Below are 19,910 nucleotides of genomic sequence, written 5' to 3' on the forward strand. Positions count from 1 at the left end.
GCATTTCTGCTTTCATTTTGGCCGACAAATGAAGCTCACCAAAGAGTGGAAAACACGTACGAGATTTTCTCTTGCACATCAATGTGTATTACAGATATATCTCATCAATGCCTACTTACGACTGATCATAGATGGGGTTAAGAGTCTTCTTCAGTGTGTTGGTCTTCCTCCGGCCTGTTCGGCTCTTGTCTGGCAGCAGGTAGAGCCTGATGAAGGGGTCCGAGCCGTCCTTCGTAAAGGCTATGAGGTTACTGTGGAGGTAATGAGAGGTCAAAAGGTGAAATGCCAGTTAGTGTGCACACATGTGATAGGCATGGATAGGAAAGGTGCTTTTTTTTTTTTTTTTAAACAGTTTTGCCAAACGTCACAAGGGGTATAACTAGAGTGACATGCTCCTAAAACACCCTGCCCTAAGTTCAAAACAACAGCCAGCACTAAAGACAACGTCAGCTAAATACTGCTACTGGCTGCAGAGTGAAAAAAGTTATTAAAGTTTTTATGGTTTTAAAACCAACTTTGATTAATAAGATAAAACTAGCATATAGTGTTATAATGACTAGTCGAGCTGATGACTCTAATGCTGAAAAGTAGTTGAACGAGTGTATCGGAATGAAGCCAGTGACACCCGGTGAGACTGAGATCTATTACTGCCCGCATCAGTCACTGAGTGGAATCTCTCATCAGTCATTTGGAACAAACGCCCACACAAACTTTCCAGGAAGATGGCAGGCCTTGCCTGATTGACTCATTCCTGGATTTACAATGACAGGTACAGTGTAAATCTTACGGGATTAGATTGTGAAGATAAATGTGTTTGAAGAGTTTGCAAGTCAAACAGTGTGTGTGAGAGAGAGACAGAAATAATTTGTGAGTGCAGTGGGATGGCTCTGTTTGTGTGGTGTGTGTGTGTGTGTGTGTGTATACTAACCGACAAGCGTGCACCACCACAATGAGTTTGTTCCTCTGAGGACTGTGTCTCACTGTGAGCTGCACCTCACCCAGAGGATACTGACTGGGAGTTGAGCCACTGCAGAAGGCAAAGAGAGAACGTTACACACACCTGCACTCATACACACTGACATGCACACACCTGCACTCATACACACTGACATGCACACACCCTGATTACATGCACACTCCCACATCAACTCCCAAAGGCAAATACCCACACACAGAACACTGAAAGAGAGTGTGCATATCTTGATCTCTACATTTGCGAACACCTACACACAACTCATGACCGCGGAACCAGTATAGCCAGTATGGCCAGTATGGCCAGTATGGCCCGGGCCCTACCTGACACGGTCAAATTTGGCACCCATCAGTAGATACCCATACATCATACACTGCTTCCTTTTGTCAGAGTGTGGGAACAGACAGTATAAGGGGACAGAACGGATTTTATCCATTCACATTTCAGGAAAGTCCGACACATCAGCCAATCAAATTGTTCTACTTCTATGAGTCAGGCGTAATCTATTGGAAATGTCATCCACCAAAACCTTAGCTCATACTGCAAGTCTATGTACATTGTCCTCTCACTAGTGATGCGAATAACGGTTCTTTGAAAGGAGTCGGATATTATGGCTCCTTTCCGAGACGTCTGATTTTCTTTTTAGGGAGCGGGGGTTAGTAGGTTTATCTGCTTAATAGTCACTCGGATAACTATACGATTTTGATCAGATTCAAAGTTTAGACCAGATTTAAACAAATCAGATAAACTGGACTAGTTTTAGCAGTATGTGCCTCAGCTGCATTCACACGAAATCCTTCATGCTGGGGTGTGGCCATGTTTATTCCTGCTTTAGAATGTAACCACTGTGAAAGTAACGTTTTATTTCTCTAATTCACTGCTTTTGTTCTCGCTAATGCTGCTCCCTCTCTTCATTCACTTTCTAGCTCGCCCGACCACCGCTTCTATCTCTCTCTCTCTCTCTCTCTCTCTCTCTCTCTCTCTCTCTCAACCTCTGAATGTGTTTACAAACAGCAACCAACAAATCCTACTCAATCTGCCTTTAAGAAACCTAACGTGACAATGTCTACCTCTTGTGACTGGCTGGTTTTCACTGGTCACGTGAAGGAGAAGTGGATTTAGGCCAGGCAGTGAAATTTGGGCACATCAATAAAAAGAACCGCTCTTAAGCGTGACTTTGTTCCCTTCGTTAGTACCAATGAGCCGTTGAAAAGAACTAGATCGTTTACGAACATAACATCACTACCTCTCACTCTGGGTTTGTTTATGTAACGTGACGGTAATGCTATGCTAGCATGATGCTATGCTGATGGGCACAACCAATTTCTAAATTCCTGGTAGCCCTTCGGGCAAGCATTCTTTCGATTTTGTTTTCCCAAAATTGATTAAACTAGCCCAAATACATTTTTTTTTTTACATTTTCCTGTAGAATAAAAAAATAACTGACCTAGCAAGCACAGACTGCAACAATCATCAATCATACATATCAAAATGCATCTTCCTTCACGGCAGGTGTATGTAAACTCACTCAGTGTACACTCGAGGGCAGTCTGTGGGTTGTGGCGGTATGTTTGCTCAAGAACAAATGGATAAAGATGTTGTCTTTGTCTATGTGTGCAAATCAGTATTGATTTCTGTTTTTCTGGAGCACTATTTTGTGTGGAATGCTGGTGTAGAAGAGGACTCTCATCAAACACAACCCGACTAGTACCTTTCCAATTAATGCATACACTTCCTAGTGGACTATCATCCACTATCATCATGATCAATAACTCGTTTGTTCAGTGGTCAAAGTCCTTCTTCCAAATGGCAAGTCAAAGAAGCAGAAAGGAGGGAATTTTATTTCACTAAGGAGATACTACTTATAGCCCAACAGGCAGGAAAACCTGATTATCCCAGGATGTTGGACTGACGATTTTGCAAGCCCTTGACTATTACTAGTCTTCTGCCTTTCACATGTACTCACTCACACACACACACACACACACACACACACACACACTCACTTCTGCAGCTGCCTCAGTCTGTTCTGCAGCTCCTGCGTGGCACAGGGCAGTGAGGAGTCCGAGGCCAGGCTGCTCATGGACTCCCGGTGGGCCTGCTGCTTGTGGGAGCTGCTCATGGCCAGGCTGGAGCTGCTGCGCCGCACGTCTCCCTGGCCTCCCCGCACCGGGCTGCCCCCGCTGGGCTGCTGAGTGTGGGGCGCTCCCTGGGTTGCGTTGGAGGATGAGGAGGCCTGGCTGTGCGGGGCTGCCTGGGAGGGCTGACTGGTGGGCGGCTTAGGGGAAGTGGCGGTGGGGTTGCAGACGCCGTCGCTAGTGCGTCTCACCTGCACACAGGAGGGTTGGTCGGACGTGCCCTGCTTTTCCAGACAGAGCACCTGAGAGAGGGGTAAAGACACAGACACATTTGGGCTCCAAATACAGTGTCAGTTTATACAACTGATTGAAGATACTTGTACATACAGTATATGAGTGATTCAGACCTAGAGAACACACAAGCACACACACAAGCACACCTACAAACTGTCAATACACAGAACATTCTCTCTTCCAGTCATAAACAGACGAAGCTCTTTAAAATTGAAAGCATACACACCACGACTTACATAGAAACTTTTGTTAGGCACACATTTACATAGTAAACTGGCTGCATGCAGAGAATTAACTGACAACCTCACAAACACAAGATCTCCCTTATGACTAACACACACACACACAAACACACACACACACACACACACACACACACACACACACACACACATTCACACACTTACCCTAAGAGCCATCTTGAGCTTGAGGGTGCAGCTGGGTCCGGAGTTTTTGAGGGGAAACTGCTGAGTCAGCGTCATATCTTCCTCTCCAAGCAGCCCACTCAGCGGCACCATGAGAGTACCCAGGGTGCACTTGTGCTTATCATCCCTAACCTAGAGATAGGGAAAATGGCTTTCTAAAGTCAGCTTTCAAGCATTTGTCATCCCAATTACAGTTAAAACCAGAGTCCCTATGCATAGGAAAACTATGCCAGTCCAAAGAAAGAGCCCTAACCATATCTTCAGGCACAGACGACATAAGTTTGACTTAACAGTGTATTTAAAACCAACCATAACATACCCTCTATCTACTGCACTCTATAGGAAGTAAAACCACTTAGATATAGCAAAGCCTACTGATGGCAGCCTGACACTGAAGCGCCGGAACGTGCTTCATACCTTAAACTACACCAACCATAAAACCACTGCTTTGAAGGTTGCTTTGGCACGGAAAAATCACGTGACATATTACGTGCGAAACAGCTACTGCTTCTTTCTCCGAATGAACCAGCTGAGTGGTTCACAGCGCCACGCACGAAACAGTCAGTTGCCTCGTTTTGAGTCTGAATTGTAGCGCCTTCAAAGCATAAAAACTTCCGCGCACAACATTGCGTTTGGTTCGTAGTAGCCTATCTCATTCTGTGACAGTCATTACGTTCGTATTGATTTATCATCATTATGAAAGCATCTAGGAAGAGAGGTCGTTCTGACATGTGGGAACACTTTATTCTGATCGCTCATGATAAGGTGCGCTGGCTGTTAAATATTTAGGCTATAGGAAAAGTAGACTATATCAACAGGCTCAGTCCAAAAAGTGTAGAACAAATAATGTGAGTGTGAGTGTGGGGGGGGGGGGGATTTGGTGCGTGCACACTAGATTGTCATTGTTTTAAAGATTCGTGCCACTGTCTAGCTGGGCTAATTTAGTTGCAGCCTTGGTACATCACCAGGAGAGGTCACTGTTACTGAAGCTTCAAGTAATGAACCGATTTTTGAAACAATGTGCCTAATGGTTCAATGCTTCACCAAAGCTTCATTTGCCCATCACTAGCAAAGCCCAACATATATAGTATGTACTGCAGCCCCATGCAATATCTATACAATGATATATGGATGGAAGAGGCAAAGGGTACCGCACCTCTACTCCAAGCTCCTGTGTGTAGGGGTTGTGGACGAGGAAAGAGAAGGCCTCCTCCCACAGAGGCTCCGTGGTCTTATATCGTACCTGTGCACAACATTAGAGACTCTCTTCACACTTCTTACATATTATATGTATATATAATCATCCGTAAACAAACACTGTAGACGCAAACAAACAGGAGGACGCAGGAGGATGTGGCACCATGGGGAGTGGTTTGCACACAGACATACCTTGCTCTGGTATGATTTGGGTCCAATTGTGAACAGCACGTAAGGACTGGGGTCGCTACTCGTCTTCTTTCCAGACTGAAGACAGGTAGGAAGCATGGATCACAATTGAGAGTCATCAACATAAACCACAGTTGTGTTAAGATAACGGGTAAAAGGTAACCACATGCAAACAGAAACAGTAACAACAAATAAATCAATAAATCAATCGAAATCATTCAATTAATTGAACTATATTGCCTAGTGCTGAAATGTTTTTTCACCTTAATCTGGCAAAAGCTTAACTCAAAACAAAAATGCATTTGACAACACAAATCTGGATACATAAGCAAGCATGCAGCACTTGAACACATACACATCGTATGCACATCACACACATAACATTACACATCATTATGCAACATGATGCAGGACATTATTGCAAGAAATGAGGGAGGCTGCAGTTAAATTGCTGGCATGTTGTGTGTGGTGATACAACATAGTGGAAGTACACTCACAAGATTACACAACATGATGGATGTCTAGATTGCACTGACATATACTGATATGAGAGTGCAGGTGACAGTCACCTCAATGATAGAGTGGAGCCGCCTTATGAACATGAAAACATAAGGTATACCAAGCAGTACACACTTCAGGACAAATTAGCCATACAGCTCTACCACTGTTCACTGACAGCCACAAAATCAAAGGCAGGAAACACGTCCTGAACAATAACCCTGACACTTCATGCGCCTGATTTTGAGGATTTTTTGACAATCACAAGTAATACTGTAAGTGTTAACTTACAGTTCATTCAAATAATGGAAGTGAAAGAACATGTATTTGATCATTATATGATAAATACGATGTATATTGGCATATTGACATGATCATACTTTTTCTCTGTAGAGATATTTCTGTAATCCCTATCTGCCCAATCTGAATTGTTGTTGTTTATTTTTATCACAGACAACATATCAGCAATCTACATCAGTACAATGACAGTATGTCACAGATTTGACAGATGGAGATAAGGTCCAAGAACCCTAACCCATCCCTTTCTTGCCAGTGGACATAATAAGATTTACCAAAAGTGACATGAAAAGTCAGTGGCTGACAGCTCAGTGAAAGACATGAATAAGACCAATGACGACACACACTGACGACACACACTGTCTCTCTCTCTCTCACTGTACCTTCTGTGCTTTATAGGCCTGCTTGGAGCCGTCGTGGTTAAACTCTAGAGGATATCTCTAGCAGACAGCATGGGGATGGGAGAGAATCAGGACAACAGTTAATATGGAAGAGCATGCGGTATGATGAGGTTAGTTCAGATCTGACCATGGATACAAGATATGGCCTAGATCAGAGGCAGGGCCCTTTTTCTCTCTTTCTCATCCTGTGGCAAGGGGAGAAAAAAAGCATCCTGCATCTGCAGAACAGGGTGGTGTTTGAACTGTGAAAACAACATTTCTCACAAGCGAAGGTTGGGCACACAAGTCCAAATTAATTCTACTAACAATCCCAAACACTGAGTCAACACTATGAACTCTGAATGTGATATTTGAAAGAAGACAAAAACCAGAGGCACCTTATCCTGCCGCTATGGGTAACTAAGGGGTCAGTTACACTACCAAGAGGGTCATTGTTTGTTTGTAAACAACCAGATGTGTCAGACAAAGGCCACAAGGGCATCTCTGGGTCAGTTACCTCAAGAGGAGTGAACCGAAATAGAGACTGTCATAAGGACAAGGATCTGACAGGTGTGTGCGGGACTACGACGGCTTTAAACCATCTCAGATGGCTCGGCGTCCTCTGGTGAGGAGAAAGGCCATGCGAGGTCGGCGGAGACTAACACCTCTCTTTTTAGTCGGTGGCCAAAGGTTGCGCATGTCACCACGTGGCGACATCCCGTGCTGCTGCCTGAGCTGACAAGTAACATTATGTACATAATGATGCATTAGGTATTGAATGACACTGTTTTCAGTCACTCCAGTGATTAAAGAATAACAAATACAAAACCCTGTTAATTACTGGCACAATGCAGCAAGGCGGTCTGCATGCTTTCCGCTGGGAGTCGGGTTGGGGTTTGGGGGGTGGGGGGGTTGACCTTGGTTCAGGGAGCAGAGTTGTTTTTCCCAGAGGGAGAGACTCCGTCACACGGTTAACAGCAGCAGGTCGCTAATGCTAGTGCTATTTCTGGGTAAGCGGGGGATGCAAGGGTGGGGTGGGGGCTTGACGGGCAGCGGAGGACTCACAAATAGCGATCTACAGGGGGAAGCTGAGTTTGCGCAAAAGACGAGGCCCGAGGCTCTCCTCTCGTTCAAGTTCCCACAGCCAAAGCTCCCCTCAAACACACTCTTCAGGGCCCAGACCAGACCGTTAGGAAAGAGCACAGTGTCAGAGAGATGGGACACAAACACTGATCTTCCACTGCGGATCTTTTTTTTCAATTCAGTATTTTAAGAAGTCAGTTAATTAGCAGTTTTAATGGCTGTGATAACAGCCTTAGATAAATATAGAATGTCAGCGAGAGAAACTGGTGACTGTGGGTTGTCGGTCTCTATGGAAGAAAAAGAGTTGTAAGAAATACAAGTGGAGGAAAATGACTCAGAATAGTCTAATCAGTGTGCCTGTGTTAGGGGCTAAATTCATGTTTGACCAATTTAAGACGTGTCCTTCTTTGAGCTAAACACGGCACTATCAGATATCCAGAATGAAAGCCATGAAAGGCAAATGGTGGGAATGTCGAGACTGTTCTTTAAGAGGGGACACACAGCCATTCACAGGTTAAAGTGTGATGTCAGGAAAAACAGTGTGGAAAAAGACTGGAATAACTCATCGGTGAGGTCACTGTGGGGATCGAATTAAACCACGGCCTTGAGAAGCTCAGCTAAATACAGGGACTGTGCACATGTGCCATGGTGGCGTGTTGAAACACTCCTGCTGCCTTCACGCGGCCTGTCTGTCACCAACCCTTGACTTAAAGACAATGAGCTGACAGAACTTTGTATTTTATTTCATAGAGGAATGATGACCTCCACACACTAGGCGTATGAATAAACAACATAAAAGACACTTTGTAGTGTAGTGACTAGTTCATCAAATGCAATATTAAGTGTGAGAACAATTTTGCCATTAAACTTTCCGTACCGGCAGGTTCCTGGCAGAGTCCAGGTAGATGACCAGCAGAGCGGAGGAGAGGCCGTCATTGGCCTGACTCTTGTCTGCTCTGATGCTGCGCAGCACCTGCCAGAGGAGAGACACAGAGAGTGGGGAGACTGGAGCAACACAGCACCTGAGATCTACCTTTGGCCTAAAGTTCACCTCCTGCGCCAGGTACTCTCTGCTCTTCAGGTCAAAGTATAATGAGTTCAAAAATGCATGAAAATGTGGTTGCTTGTAAAGACAGATCTGGCATACATTGGCATTGTTTACTGAAGGACCTGCTTAAAAACCTAGCTTTAAATATACCATGTATTCTTTATTTTTTAATAATAGTAAGGGTATATATTGAATTGTTTGTTTACCTGTTCTAATTTCTCTGCTGTGGGGAGCAGAGAGAGCCACTCTAGCCTCAGATGGAGTTTTCCAGTCGAAACTTCTTCAAGGTCAAACCACTGTATTCAGTCCACATGATACATGTCAGATTACATATTTATAATCCCTCACACTGGCAGTTATAAAACTTTAATTTACATATTTATAATCACTCACACGGGAAGTTATAAAACTTTAATTTTCAGGATGATGCTGACCGCTAAAAAAAAAAGTCACATGTAGTGGCTATTTCAAATTTTAATGCTGTAGTGTTTGTTTGTGTTGGACTCCACAGAGGTTTCCTTCATGTTCTGCCAGCTATTGTGCATTGTGCTATCACAGCCTCCACCCACACCTATCACTTGTGTCTGTGTTGTAATACTGCAGCAGGCTGACTCAGTTTCAACAAATACAATATTGTATTACCTCATCCACCTGCTGTTCCTTCCGCAGCTCAGTCATGTCAATCATGAGACTGAAAAAGAAGAAAAAAAAACAGCATAAAAGATTCATCCAGTTAGCAACCACATGTGCTAACCAACCCCCCAGGCATCCATCAGCTTTTCCACATGTGGCATCCTAATGCAGGTAAAAACAGCACAGCTCCCATCCTTCGCCTGGCTGTGTGTGGCAGCATTGGGTCTGACAGCACTAAACAGCATGGCCCCATCCGTCTCTGCATGAGGCACTGTGGGTGATTGATCAAGCCATCTGAGCCAGAACCAGAAAGTACTTACACAAGCACTGGGCATATATTTTGCTGGGCCTCACCCATTGGCCAGCAGCCAGACACAGGGCCAGAATCCAGTGGCTGATGAGGCTTTGTCGTGCGTTTCAAGCATTATGCTTACGGGATGTGTCAAAGGAAACCTTTTTTCCGCCTGGGTGCAGATTAACAACCTGTCACTTGCTTAATCAGACTGGCGAGAGGACAGGGGAGGCAGTGGGCGTCTGAGTCATCGTTCTAAGGGGCTACTGCTACAAATCGACATGCCACCCTTTCAGAGCTAGCTGTCCTTTTACGAGAGATTTGTTAAGACTGTCTGATGTGACATTAACCATGCCAACAAAGTGTTTTATTATGAGCTCCCCTAATTCCATGGGGACTGAGGCCTGTTAGACTTTTTTAGGTAGTCTGACATGCCTTGATGTTTTTGTATATTTCCTCTAACTAAAAACATTGATGCACAAGTGGCATATATGTAGAAGATTAAAGGTTTCTGGGGGTTTCTCAGGTTTTTTATGACTCTAAGACAAAAACTTGCAGAGCTTTAAAGGCATATTGACAACTAGAACAAATATTTAAATATCCCTCCACAGCAGTGCAACTCGCGCATTTCAACGCGAGTTGCACGTAAGCTTCCGAGTATAAAAAAAAACGCAGGCATGGTAAGCGCTCACCTAGAGACGACACTCTGCAGAATTTGTTCAATTTCTCTTGTTTCCTCTATCATTCAGATATTCATTGCTTTATAAACAGTATTTTTAAAGACTCACTCCTTCCTTAGTAATACCTTACTGCACTTGCAGTAGGTCTATTCGTAGCCTATTCTAAGGAGTAATTTGCTCCACAATCTTTTTAAAAAGCTCGTTGCCCGAGAGCTAGCCTAGCTAGCTACCTTCTTCCAACTACAGCTAGCCCTTTTCTCCTTAACACCTACCTTTACATTTTCTCAGCGCAATACCTATGTAAAATGACACTGTATCACGCAAAATATCAGAAATCAGTTTGGGTCCTATTTCAAAGAGGACTACCGTTCATTCGCCTGAGTTCGGGATCCATTTCTCTGCTCAGCAGATGAGCTGTCAATAGACATGAAAGAGCAGCTGAAGAGTGACAGTAGACTTAAGCATCTCCCCTCTTTCGTCATTCTGGGTAGCAATGATCAGCTTTGCGACATAGCCTTAAAAATGCTCCTCCTTTTCGCGTCGACATATTTGTGCGAGGCAGGCTTTTCAAGACTGACTGCGCTCAAAACTAAATACCGTCCGCAACCGCGCACAGATCGAGGATGACCTGAGGATATGTTTGTCAAACATTGCCCCAAGATTTGAGGACCTTTGCAGTGCAAAGCAGGCTCATGTCTCACATTGAAACCCTGTAGGATTTTTTTTGTAAAGATCACAGGAGGCCCATAATAATAACAGTATCCTAATGATAGCAACAATAACACTTATTATTATTATTATTATTATTATTATTATTATTAATAATAATACAATAATAATAATTGGTCGATAATCATTAATTATAATAATAATAACATAATGATGGTGATAATAATGAATAGCCTACTAATAGGCCTACTATTACTGATGATAATAATAATAACAATATTAATAATAATAATAAAAAGTTATAATAATTGTCTGTATGGGCAATAACAATAACAATAGCCTAACCTTGACATGTCAGGCCTATCAATAACAATATGCTATCTATCTATCTATCTATCTATCTATCTATATATGGTGGTGTAGTTGAGGGCGGTGGCGGCGGGCACGGATGGGGGGGCCCCAACTACCCCTAACCAGCTTTGGGGGGGCCCAGCTTGCAAAAGTTTGAGAACCCCTGCTCCACAGGGATACGGTCCCCAGAGGGCTAAACTGTCTTGGTTGCAGTCTGCTGAATTCTGCACTGATGTGAATGGGAAAGCTGGTGGAGAAATGAGGATTCTTTGGCTAAAACGAGACAGAAGAAGACCAGTCAAGATACAGCACCTTCCCAGGAAGTCGTCCTTATCAGGGTCTTCATCAAACAGCTCAATCTCCAAGTGCTGACCTGAGTGCTCGTAAACCAGGGCCTGAATGAAAACAAATATGCACCATGTTGAAACAGCTGTGGTGTGTCTGTCTGTCTGTTAGAATTTAGCCCATAGATGCCCTTTCACCTCGTAAACTTCATTCCATTTTGGCTGCAGGCACTGCTTGATGGTCTTGCTCTGAAAGAGCTGGTTGCCAATCTGAACAACTCCGTAAGGGTCAGACTTGCCCTTAATCAAGCCTCCGAGGTACTTATCCTTCCCCTCCAGATCCTGCGCTTCCAGGAAGTGGATTCTGAGCACACCCTGCCAACACACAACAGCCAGTCTGTCACATTTTACATTAAGCGCATCACCTCCATTGCATTAGACTGGCCAGATTATGCTACCAGAAATTGGTTTCTGACAGATTTATATTATATCAGGGATCCTCAGGGATGAATTCATTGTCATGACATTAGTGAATTTCAAATACAATCTCCTGAGGTGACTGGAGTTGACCAACCATAACTGACACATATTGAATAATAAATAATGCATGCGCACTCTACTGGGGAGCAGTGGCTATGACACCACAAGATGGCAGCACTACCTTTCAAGGGCAAGTTAGATGCCATGAAACAGAGAACAATAGTCTTCACAGAAATGATAAAACTATTAGCAAAGAAGTAAACAAACCCATTAGGTACACACAGTCACAAGGATGATGGTATTGAATGATCAGGGTTGGCTATGCCACGCATGCTGAACAAAGCTTCTTTTCAGAGGTCAAAATATGTGGATTGATGGATACTTGGCTGAAGACTGAGTCCCTGGGCCCCAGGCCATGGTAAAGCAGCCTCAGCTGTTTTTATTGCTGAGAATAAGATCTATCTAATGTTCCCAATCATAACAAATGATAGATAGAACAAACAGGATCTAGAAATAGATTTGGCCTCCTTGTAGGACAAATACACACTATATCAATTCCATCCATCCATACATTCATGTCATCCATCATGGTTTGTCAGTGTTGAGTGTTTACCTTGGGCATGGGAAAGCGGAGCTGCGCCAGCTCCAGATCGCCCACCAGAGGGACAGTCACCCTGTTGGGCAGCACCAGGTAGCTGCAGATGATGTCCTGGATCAGGTTGTCAGTGAAGCCACTGGAAGAGAATGGCAAGAGACACGTTCAGTGAGTCATGAGTCATCCGCATGGGAGAAGCAAAGCTGTGGTGTGTGGTTGTCTGTCTGCATTTTAATAGCCGTTTCTGGGGAAACAGAAGCTTAAAAGCTTGTTCGTGTGATCTGGGCTGTATTGTTTCTTGTACTGTATTGTACATTGCTGAATCACATGATACAAGGGAAACACGTGATAATAAAAAGGAATATACATTAATTTTGCCCATTTCTGTACTTCATGTTGTAATATTATACATTTTAAGAATAATATCCAAAATGTCAGCCATACATAGCTCTTGCTGAGATGTTTTTCCCAATAGGAAGCCAAACTGAATTTAGACCACGTCATTCGAGTTTTGATTATTGCAAGCTTAACCTGCACCTGCTGACAGTCCGAAGGGATGACATTTGAGCCATGACATGGCAAACTTGTTTCATCAGACACCTTGCACAACAGAGTCATGTATGGGGGTATTTAATCCTGACATTTCAGACAGTACTTTGAAGCTGGGCAAGTCTTCCTCAGTATTAAAATAAACCTGAGATCCTTGATAACTGTCCTCTGGGTCCTTGGGATGTGTTCTGTGTCTCTCTAACCCTGAAATAACAGTGCTATGTCTGTGCTGCACTGCCTCTTCAGTTCGTCTTCAAGGTTTCAGTAGCAGTGGTGCTCAAAAGGCCGGATTAATCAGTTCCTTCCAAGTGTATTTTGCTTTGAAGGGTCTGTCGGATTAATGCATATCAGATGAAACTCTGTGTGTGTGTGCGTGCGTGTGTGTGCGTGTTGGTGAATTGGATCACGTGCCAACACACAATTCTTCTCTCGTCTCACCACCTCAGCAGAAATCACACAATATGACCTTGCAGTCAAACACACAGAACACACACACACACACACACACAGAGGGCCGACAGCCTGTGATTCAAAATGAAACGTGATGTGAAAAGAGAGCAGTGCTGAGGGCAGTGAAAGAAGAGTCTGGAGAGACGGACAGAGCGGGAGAGAGTTCGATAGGACATCAACAGAGAATTTATTAGCTCTGAGTCTCACAGCAATTCACGTGAGGGGCGGGGGGGGAGGTAACTATGGGACAGAGGAGAGCAGGACACAGACAGCCACTATCGCCACTTCCACTCCCCCTTCTGCCACTGACGCTGCTTATCCCCGGGCAGTACTAGCAGCGGTGGGAGGTGGCAGGTCCTTATGCATGCCTGCCGTGTCCTCTACACCGTACCCTGTGGTGTGTAACCTCAGCCAGGCACGTGAGAATGCTGCCAAAGTCTCTCTCTCTCTCTCTCTCTCTCTCTCTCTCTCTCTCTCTCTCTTTCTGTCTCTCTCTCTCCCTCCCCTCCTTTCTCTCCTTCTATCTTTGATAGACATTCTCGTAGATCACAGATCAAGATCACAGATGCATAGATGTCAATCCAATTTAAACGCAGACCACCGTGCAACTGTCACAGCGAAACTGGAAGCCTCCCCAGTCTCCCACACAGGTGCACACACACACTTGTGCACACACACTCCAATGAGTAAGGCACTATCTGCTCAGATACATTACCCTCTGCATACGTTGTGGGAGGGGGTTGGGGAATTAGCTGGATGCCTTTTTAGAATGCAGCTCATTGTGTGTGTGTGTGTGTGTGTGTGTGTGTGTGTGTGTGTGTGTGTGTGTGTGTGTGTGTGTGTGTGTGTGTGTGTGTGTGTGTGTGTGTGTGCATGCATGTGTGTGTGTGTGTGCATGCATATGTATGTAAGTGCATGCATGCGTGTGCATGTGTGTTTCTGCATGTGTGTCTGTATGAGCATGTGTCTGTGTGTGTGTGTGTCTGTGTGCGCATGTGCCAGCGTAGTCAGGATAGCCATTGATATGTCACCACTCAAGTCCCCCTGCCTGTCACTTGCGTGGTGACAGCTTATTTAAAGCTTAGTCAAATTTCTTCATCAGCTCAGGCAAGAGGCAGCATGCCGTCGCAGCTTTGAGAATAACTGCTTCAGCACGGTCGTTTACGGAATGGCTGCACATTCCTTACAGGCTTTTTTAAATCAAGATCCAATTTTCAGCCGCATTTTGGACCAGGACTGCCAGACACCAGAAGAACCGCCCAGTGAGGGTATAAGTGGGATTTATGAGATGTTGTCCCCCTAACCAACAACTTAATGCAGTTATGCCAATACCTTGCCCCTGGCACAAAGCAAAATGAGATAAGATCATCATGCCTATAAAGTACAGCAGCAGTGGAACAACATTCTGACCTGATCTGAGGATAACCAGGATATCTGGCAGCTATATATACTGTCTATCTTGATTCAAGGCCAGCCACGTTCGGAGTTTTGCCGTGACGTCAGTGATGGCCCTATATTTGACCCCAACGCAGCCTTCATTTCCACCACCAGCACCACGGCCAAAGCAGAGGAAATCAACACCAGCCTGCTGTCAGTCTACTAAGATGTCAGCAGCATTAATCTGTTTTCCATTGTGCTAGGATCCCTTCTGACTCACAGTAGATGTTGTGTGCCTGTGTGTACATGTTTGTGTGTGTGTGTGTGTGTGTGTGTGTGTGTGTGTGTGTGTGTGTGTGTGTGTGTGTGTGCGCAAATGTGTGTGTGCGCGGGTGTGTGTGTGTGTGTGTGCGTGTGAGTGTGTGTGTGTTCCCTTAGGTGTGTCTCCCTTGAATCAGACTTCCTGGGAGAGCTCTTTTTGAAATCAGGTCAGGCATACCAAAAACATCCCCGCTCAAAAGAGAAGAATGGGGAACTGCTCCTGTTCTATTTCCCTTGAGACCCGGAAGAGCGTACTGAAGAAGTGATGAAAGAAAAACAGGTGTGACAGAAAAGTTCAAAGGGCGTTTTCAAAGGAGACAGAAGTGAAGTGGAGCTGATCTAAATCCATCTCAAAAGTCCCACATTCATTAGGACTACTTCTAATCCCCGCACACGCTGATCCGCGTGGGCTTCCCACAGACACCGCCTTCCCACCAGTCAGAGAATGTGAGTTGCCTGGCAATTACAGGGGGATCCTCAGAGAGTACAATATAATGAAATTAAACTTGCTTAAATTAGAAACTTTAAAGGAAGGCGAGAAAGGAAGACATAGCAGCAGACAAGCCAGCTTACTGTTCTATTACAAAAAACAGTGTTTAAAACCCCAACAGAACCCACAACAAGTATCAACCCCTTATGGACTGGCCTGTCAGGGGCAATGGCTTGTGAATTAAAATGAACTGAACTTCAACCCATGTAAAGACATTTCCATTTTAAATTGACTGCAGTCTTCCGTCTCTCTATTCTCCACCTCTTACTGGCCTTCTGCCGTGTGCTGCACTGAAAGCTCACGCCATGCATCTGTAGCTTTCGTAGAATTGAACAATTGGAATGTCTACCAGATCGTAGACCTGGTGAACTGGTTCCTTATCCTGCTGCTTCCGGACTAAAGTTCACTCACAAGAGATTAGGAGTGCTTTGGTGGACCAATTTCTAAATTCACATTTATATTTACATCTTTTTTACACTGTTTTGTGAGCTGTTCTGTTAGTTGCTTTGCATGCATGAATTTGAATGGTTCTAAATGTGGTTCCATGTCAGGCAAACTTCAAGGGTCGCACAAACTGCTCCGTTCGCAACTGGAAATGTGTTGTTTGCTCTATTGAAGAACAATAACTGAGCTCTAAGTGAACATTAATCAGGTATGTTCCAATCATTGAGATTGGTTGATAATAAATGATTTAATTGCCACATCCACCAATTACTCAACCGATTTATGCGTGATTACACCCTGCATTGTGTCAAAGAAATGAGCAAATATAGGTATCTCTGTCTATTCTCACTGCACGTTTGCTGATGCCAAAGCTGCCTGTGGTGCTCAGTGCCCGATGAAATTAGGGCCCTATGTGTTAACATCAATGTTGTGCGTAAACCCCCCCATTAAACTGATAATGGCAGGGACTGTTGGTCTCTGCAGTTATATTTCCCAGAATGCCCTTTCCAGCCACAACCCTCTCACTGTCCCTGCCATCTCAATTCACTATATGGCCAATTTGGGACTTTGAACTCGGAGCTGTACCCCTTACTGCACCTCAAAGTGAACCCTGGATGTCTACTAGCCCATAACATACATTACAGCACGGCGTAACTGCAGCCACAGCAAAACCACAAACACTAACACACACACACACACACACAACCACACAATCAATGAGCAACTGATGAAGGCTTTACAACCAGGAAAACCCACAGGGCTGTTAATATGATGTATACGGCTATATGGGCAGAGGAGCTGAGGGATGCATGTGTTGACGATTGCTAACACAAAAAGCAACTCTTGAAGGTAGTTAATCTGTTAACCCTCAATAGCCATTGCAGGCAATCCCTCATTCTACATGGCTCGTCCCTCTGAGGTGCTCTCAGTGTGGGTCTCGTCAACACCACCCGCTACAAACACCTGCTCTATCTCTCTCCAAGGGACACACACGCATGCCAACGGCACAACAAACACCTCCAGGAGAGAGAGGGATGAACGGAGGGAAGGAGGAAGGGCAGTGGGGCTCAATCGTCAGCACACAGACACAAACACACACACACACGCGCGTATACACACACACACACGTCGATGACACAACAAACGCATCCAGGAGGGAGAGAGACGGAGAGGGAGCGCACTCACTCAACACTGCAAAGTCATTAACCACACAGACACACTTACACACACACACTCACACACACACACACACACACTTACACACACTAACACACACACACACACACACACACGCAGATGGCATAACAAACGCCTCCAGGAGGGAGAGAGAGGGAGGGAGGGCGTGCTCACTCAACACTGCACATTAACCGCATACATACACACCCAAACACACTCACACACTTGTACACACACAAATACAGAGAACACACACACATTCAAGCACGCGTGTGCCTGGGGGTGGGGTTAGTCAAACAACTCAACAAGTGACGGTTAATCTCATTATCCATCAGGCATGTTGTCACGTCTTAATTTGTAGAGGCCCGTTATCACTTCAGCACAACAGGCCTCCTCTCAGACAATGTGCAACAGATGTCGCATATGACTCAGCAGGGACAAACAAAGCCCTTAATAATTCAGTGACTGGAAGCCTTTACAAGTGATCAATTAATCAATTACATGACAGAGAGAGAATGAGGATGATCAAACACTTACTTCAGTCCAGGAATGTCCAATATGTTGGTGAGGCCAGTCCAGCTGATGTCTAGAAGCTAAAAGAAGGAGTAGTTAGAAGGAAGAGACTAATTAGTGGCAAGTCACTGAGATGTCAATACAGACACAAATGAAGAGACATTGTAATGAGGAAAGAAGAGTGTTCTTCATTTGTTCTATATAGGGTACTGGGGTTGCACGGAGAGTAGGGCTTCTCACAACAGTCAGTTTAAAAGGAGAAGCTGAACACTGAAGCTGCTTGGAGAAGCTCCTGAAATTATACTAAAAGCTTTTTACTTTTTATTTATGTCTTTGTTTTGTTCATAAAAATGTAGCGGGGAGCATTAAGGAATCGACTGGGGGAGACTAAAGAGCGGGGTTCTTCTGATGAAAAGCCTGGTCGAGGGATGTGGGATCTTTCAAAGGGGGAACAACACTCCTCAGCAGCCACATATCACAATCACAAGATCTACACTATAATCCCATCTGGCTGAGTGATTTGGTTATAAAATCAATGATAATCAGTCTGGCCAGCACCCTCTCTCACAGGTCCCCGTGTTGTAATGCGCTGTAGCAGGCGCACAAAACAAGACGAGAGCATTATGTCCTCAGTGAGGAGAAATGCATCCTGAGCTGTCAGAGTCTCTCTGGATGTCACCCCATTATTTTCCCAGTGTTGCTCTCTTTCATATGAGCAATCTCTGTTATGTACACTCATTGTCTGTCACACTCCATCTCTCTCTCTCTCTTCTATACGTTCTCTCTTTTTAACATAAACTGTCTCTCTCTCTCTCTCTTTAAAACTCTCTCTCTCTATCTCTCTCTCTCTTTCTCTCTGTCTTTCTCTCTCGTTCCTCCAGGCCCTCCGGTGTGCGGGTCTCTGGGGATTAATCCTAGCGCAGTAGAAAACTGCAGTGCGAGCCCTCTGCTGCCTCTGCAGTGCCCTGAGAGGTGTGGGCCAACTCCACTCGCTGACAGCCCCCCACACCCCACGGGCCCCGGTGCACATCTCTCACAAGCACCACCAGCACCAGCACCACCAGCACCAGCACCAGCACCAGCACACCACTCCATTAGTGCATTTTCTCCTCTCCCAGTAAACCAATGCTCTCTGCCACCCTACTAAAGCCCAAGGCCAAACATGGTAGCTTCCAGGGTCAACTGCTTCATTGCGAGTGGCCTAATGTAGCCTTTGCTTAATCCCAAATTCCCAGTTGCTTCCCCACAAGGCGTGCAGCCCGGAGTTATTTAACTAGGCTAAACGTTTCTTAGTGCAGGTGTTTTGGGGTTAGAATGGGAAAGTATGTGCTTGTGTATGTGTATGTCCTTGCTAAAAGGGAGGTTATTTTTAAGAGCAAGGGATATATTTTTAAAGTGAAGGTTATATCATTGACCTGGGTAAGGCCTGGGAGAGAGCTAGTCAGAAACTGTTTAGAGCGGAGGTTGCTTTGCCTAATATGAGCAATGAAAACTTCAGAACCAAAAGAAGTATGCTGACTCACTCCAGCAGTATAAACCAATATAAACACTAAAGCTACGGAGGGGAATCTTCTGGCAGCACACACACACACACAAAACATGGCCTTGTAAGGCATCCAGATCAGTAGCACATCTTAGTGTGCTCGTGTTTTCTTTTGATCGGGAAGAATTGAAAACTGGTTGCAAACCCCACGAGCCACACTCACGAGGAGTAAAAAGGAGAAGTGTAGAAACAGATAGGGGGAAAGGGGATTGAGGCAAAGGCTGTTCAAGTAAGCCATTCCTCCTGTTAACTGCACTCTACAATATAATCAGCAGAGGTGCGAGTGACAAAACTGCAGGAGTGAATGAAAGAAAATAAACCCCTTTGATCAAAGATCGCCTCACTGAACGAACTCAACAGCTGGGGGCAAACCAACAAGGTCATTGCTATAGCTCTTTCAGTGTCATTGCCGGCCACCGCAGCAATAACAGGCCCTCGAGGACGAGTAGGCCGTGGCGTAATGGGCAACAGGGCGAGTCAGGTGAGGGTAAATCACGGTTCAAGTGTCGGCACCCCTCCCCCCGGCTAACAGGTGAGTCATCTCACATGTGATTACAGCCGGCTCGCCTCGGGCCCGTAGCATGTCACACCTCGCATGCTC

The 19,910-nt window shown here is 44.9% G+C and overlaps 1 protein-coding gene across 2 annotated transcripts in view; it reads right to left on the reverse strand.

Moving 5' to 3' along the window:
- esyt2b (extended synaptotagmin-like protein 2b) overlaps positions 1 to 19,910 on the reverse strand; it is a 34,490-nt gene that overhangs the window by 2,200 nt on the left and 12,380 nt on the right. Inside the window, exons 7-20 of one of the 2 annotated variants that reach the window (XM_031583960.2) lie at positions 17,791 to 17,846; positions 12,465 to 12,585; positions 11,570 to 11,746; positions 11,400 to 11,482; positions 9,105 to 9,153; positions 8,669 to 8,758; positions 8,292 to 8,387; positions 6,335 to 6,391; positions 5,160 to 5,234; positions 4,927 to 5,013; positions 3,753 to 3,902; positions 2,980 to 3,353; positions 929 to 1,027; positions 120 to 251 (exon numbers count right to left, since the gene is read on the reverse strand). In XM_031583960.2, coding sequence (XP_031439820.1) covers positions 120 to 251; positions 929 to 1,027; positions 2,980 to 3,353; positions 3,753 to 3,902; positions 4,927 to 5,013; positions 5,160 to 5,234; positions 6,335 to 6,391; positions 8,292 to 8,387; positions 8,669 to 8,758; positions 9,105 to 9,153; positions 11,400 to 11,482; positions 11,570 to 11,746; positions 12,465 to 12,585; positions 17,791 to 17,846 — 1,646 coding nt within the window. The remainder of the gene's footprint in view (positions 1 to 119; positions 252 to 928; positions 1,028 to 2,979; positions 3,354 to 3,752; positions 3,903 to 4,926; positions 5,014 to 5,159; positions 5,235 to 6,334; positions 6,392 to 8,291; positions 8,388 to 8,668; positions 8,759 to 9,104; positions 9,154 to 11,399; positions 11,483 to 11,569; positions 11,747 to 12,464; positions 12,586 to 17,790; positions 17,847 to 19,910) is intronic. The other variant, XM_031583961.2, reaches the window with a different exon arrangement.

This window comes from Clupea harengus, chromosome 17 (genome assembly GCF_900700415.2).
Source record: "Clupea harengus chromosome 17, Ch_v2.0.2, whole genome shotgun sequence".
Classification (NCBI taxonomy): Eukaryota; Metazoa; Chordata; class Actinopteri; order Clupeiformes; family Clupeidae; genus Clupea; species Clupea harengus.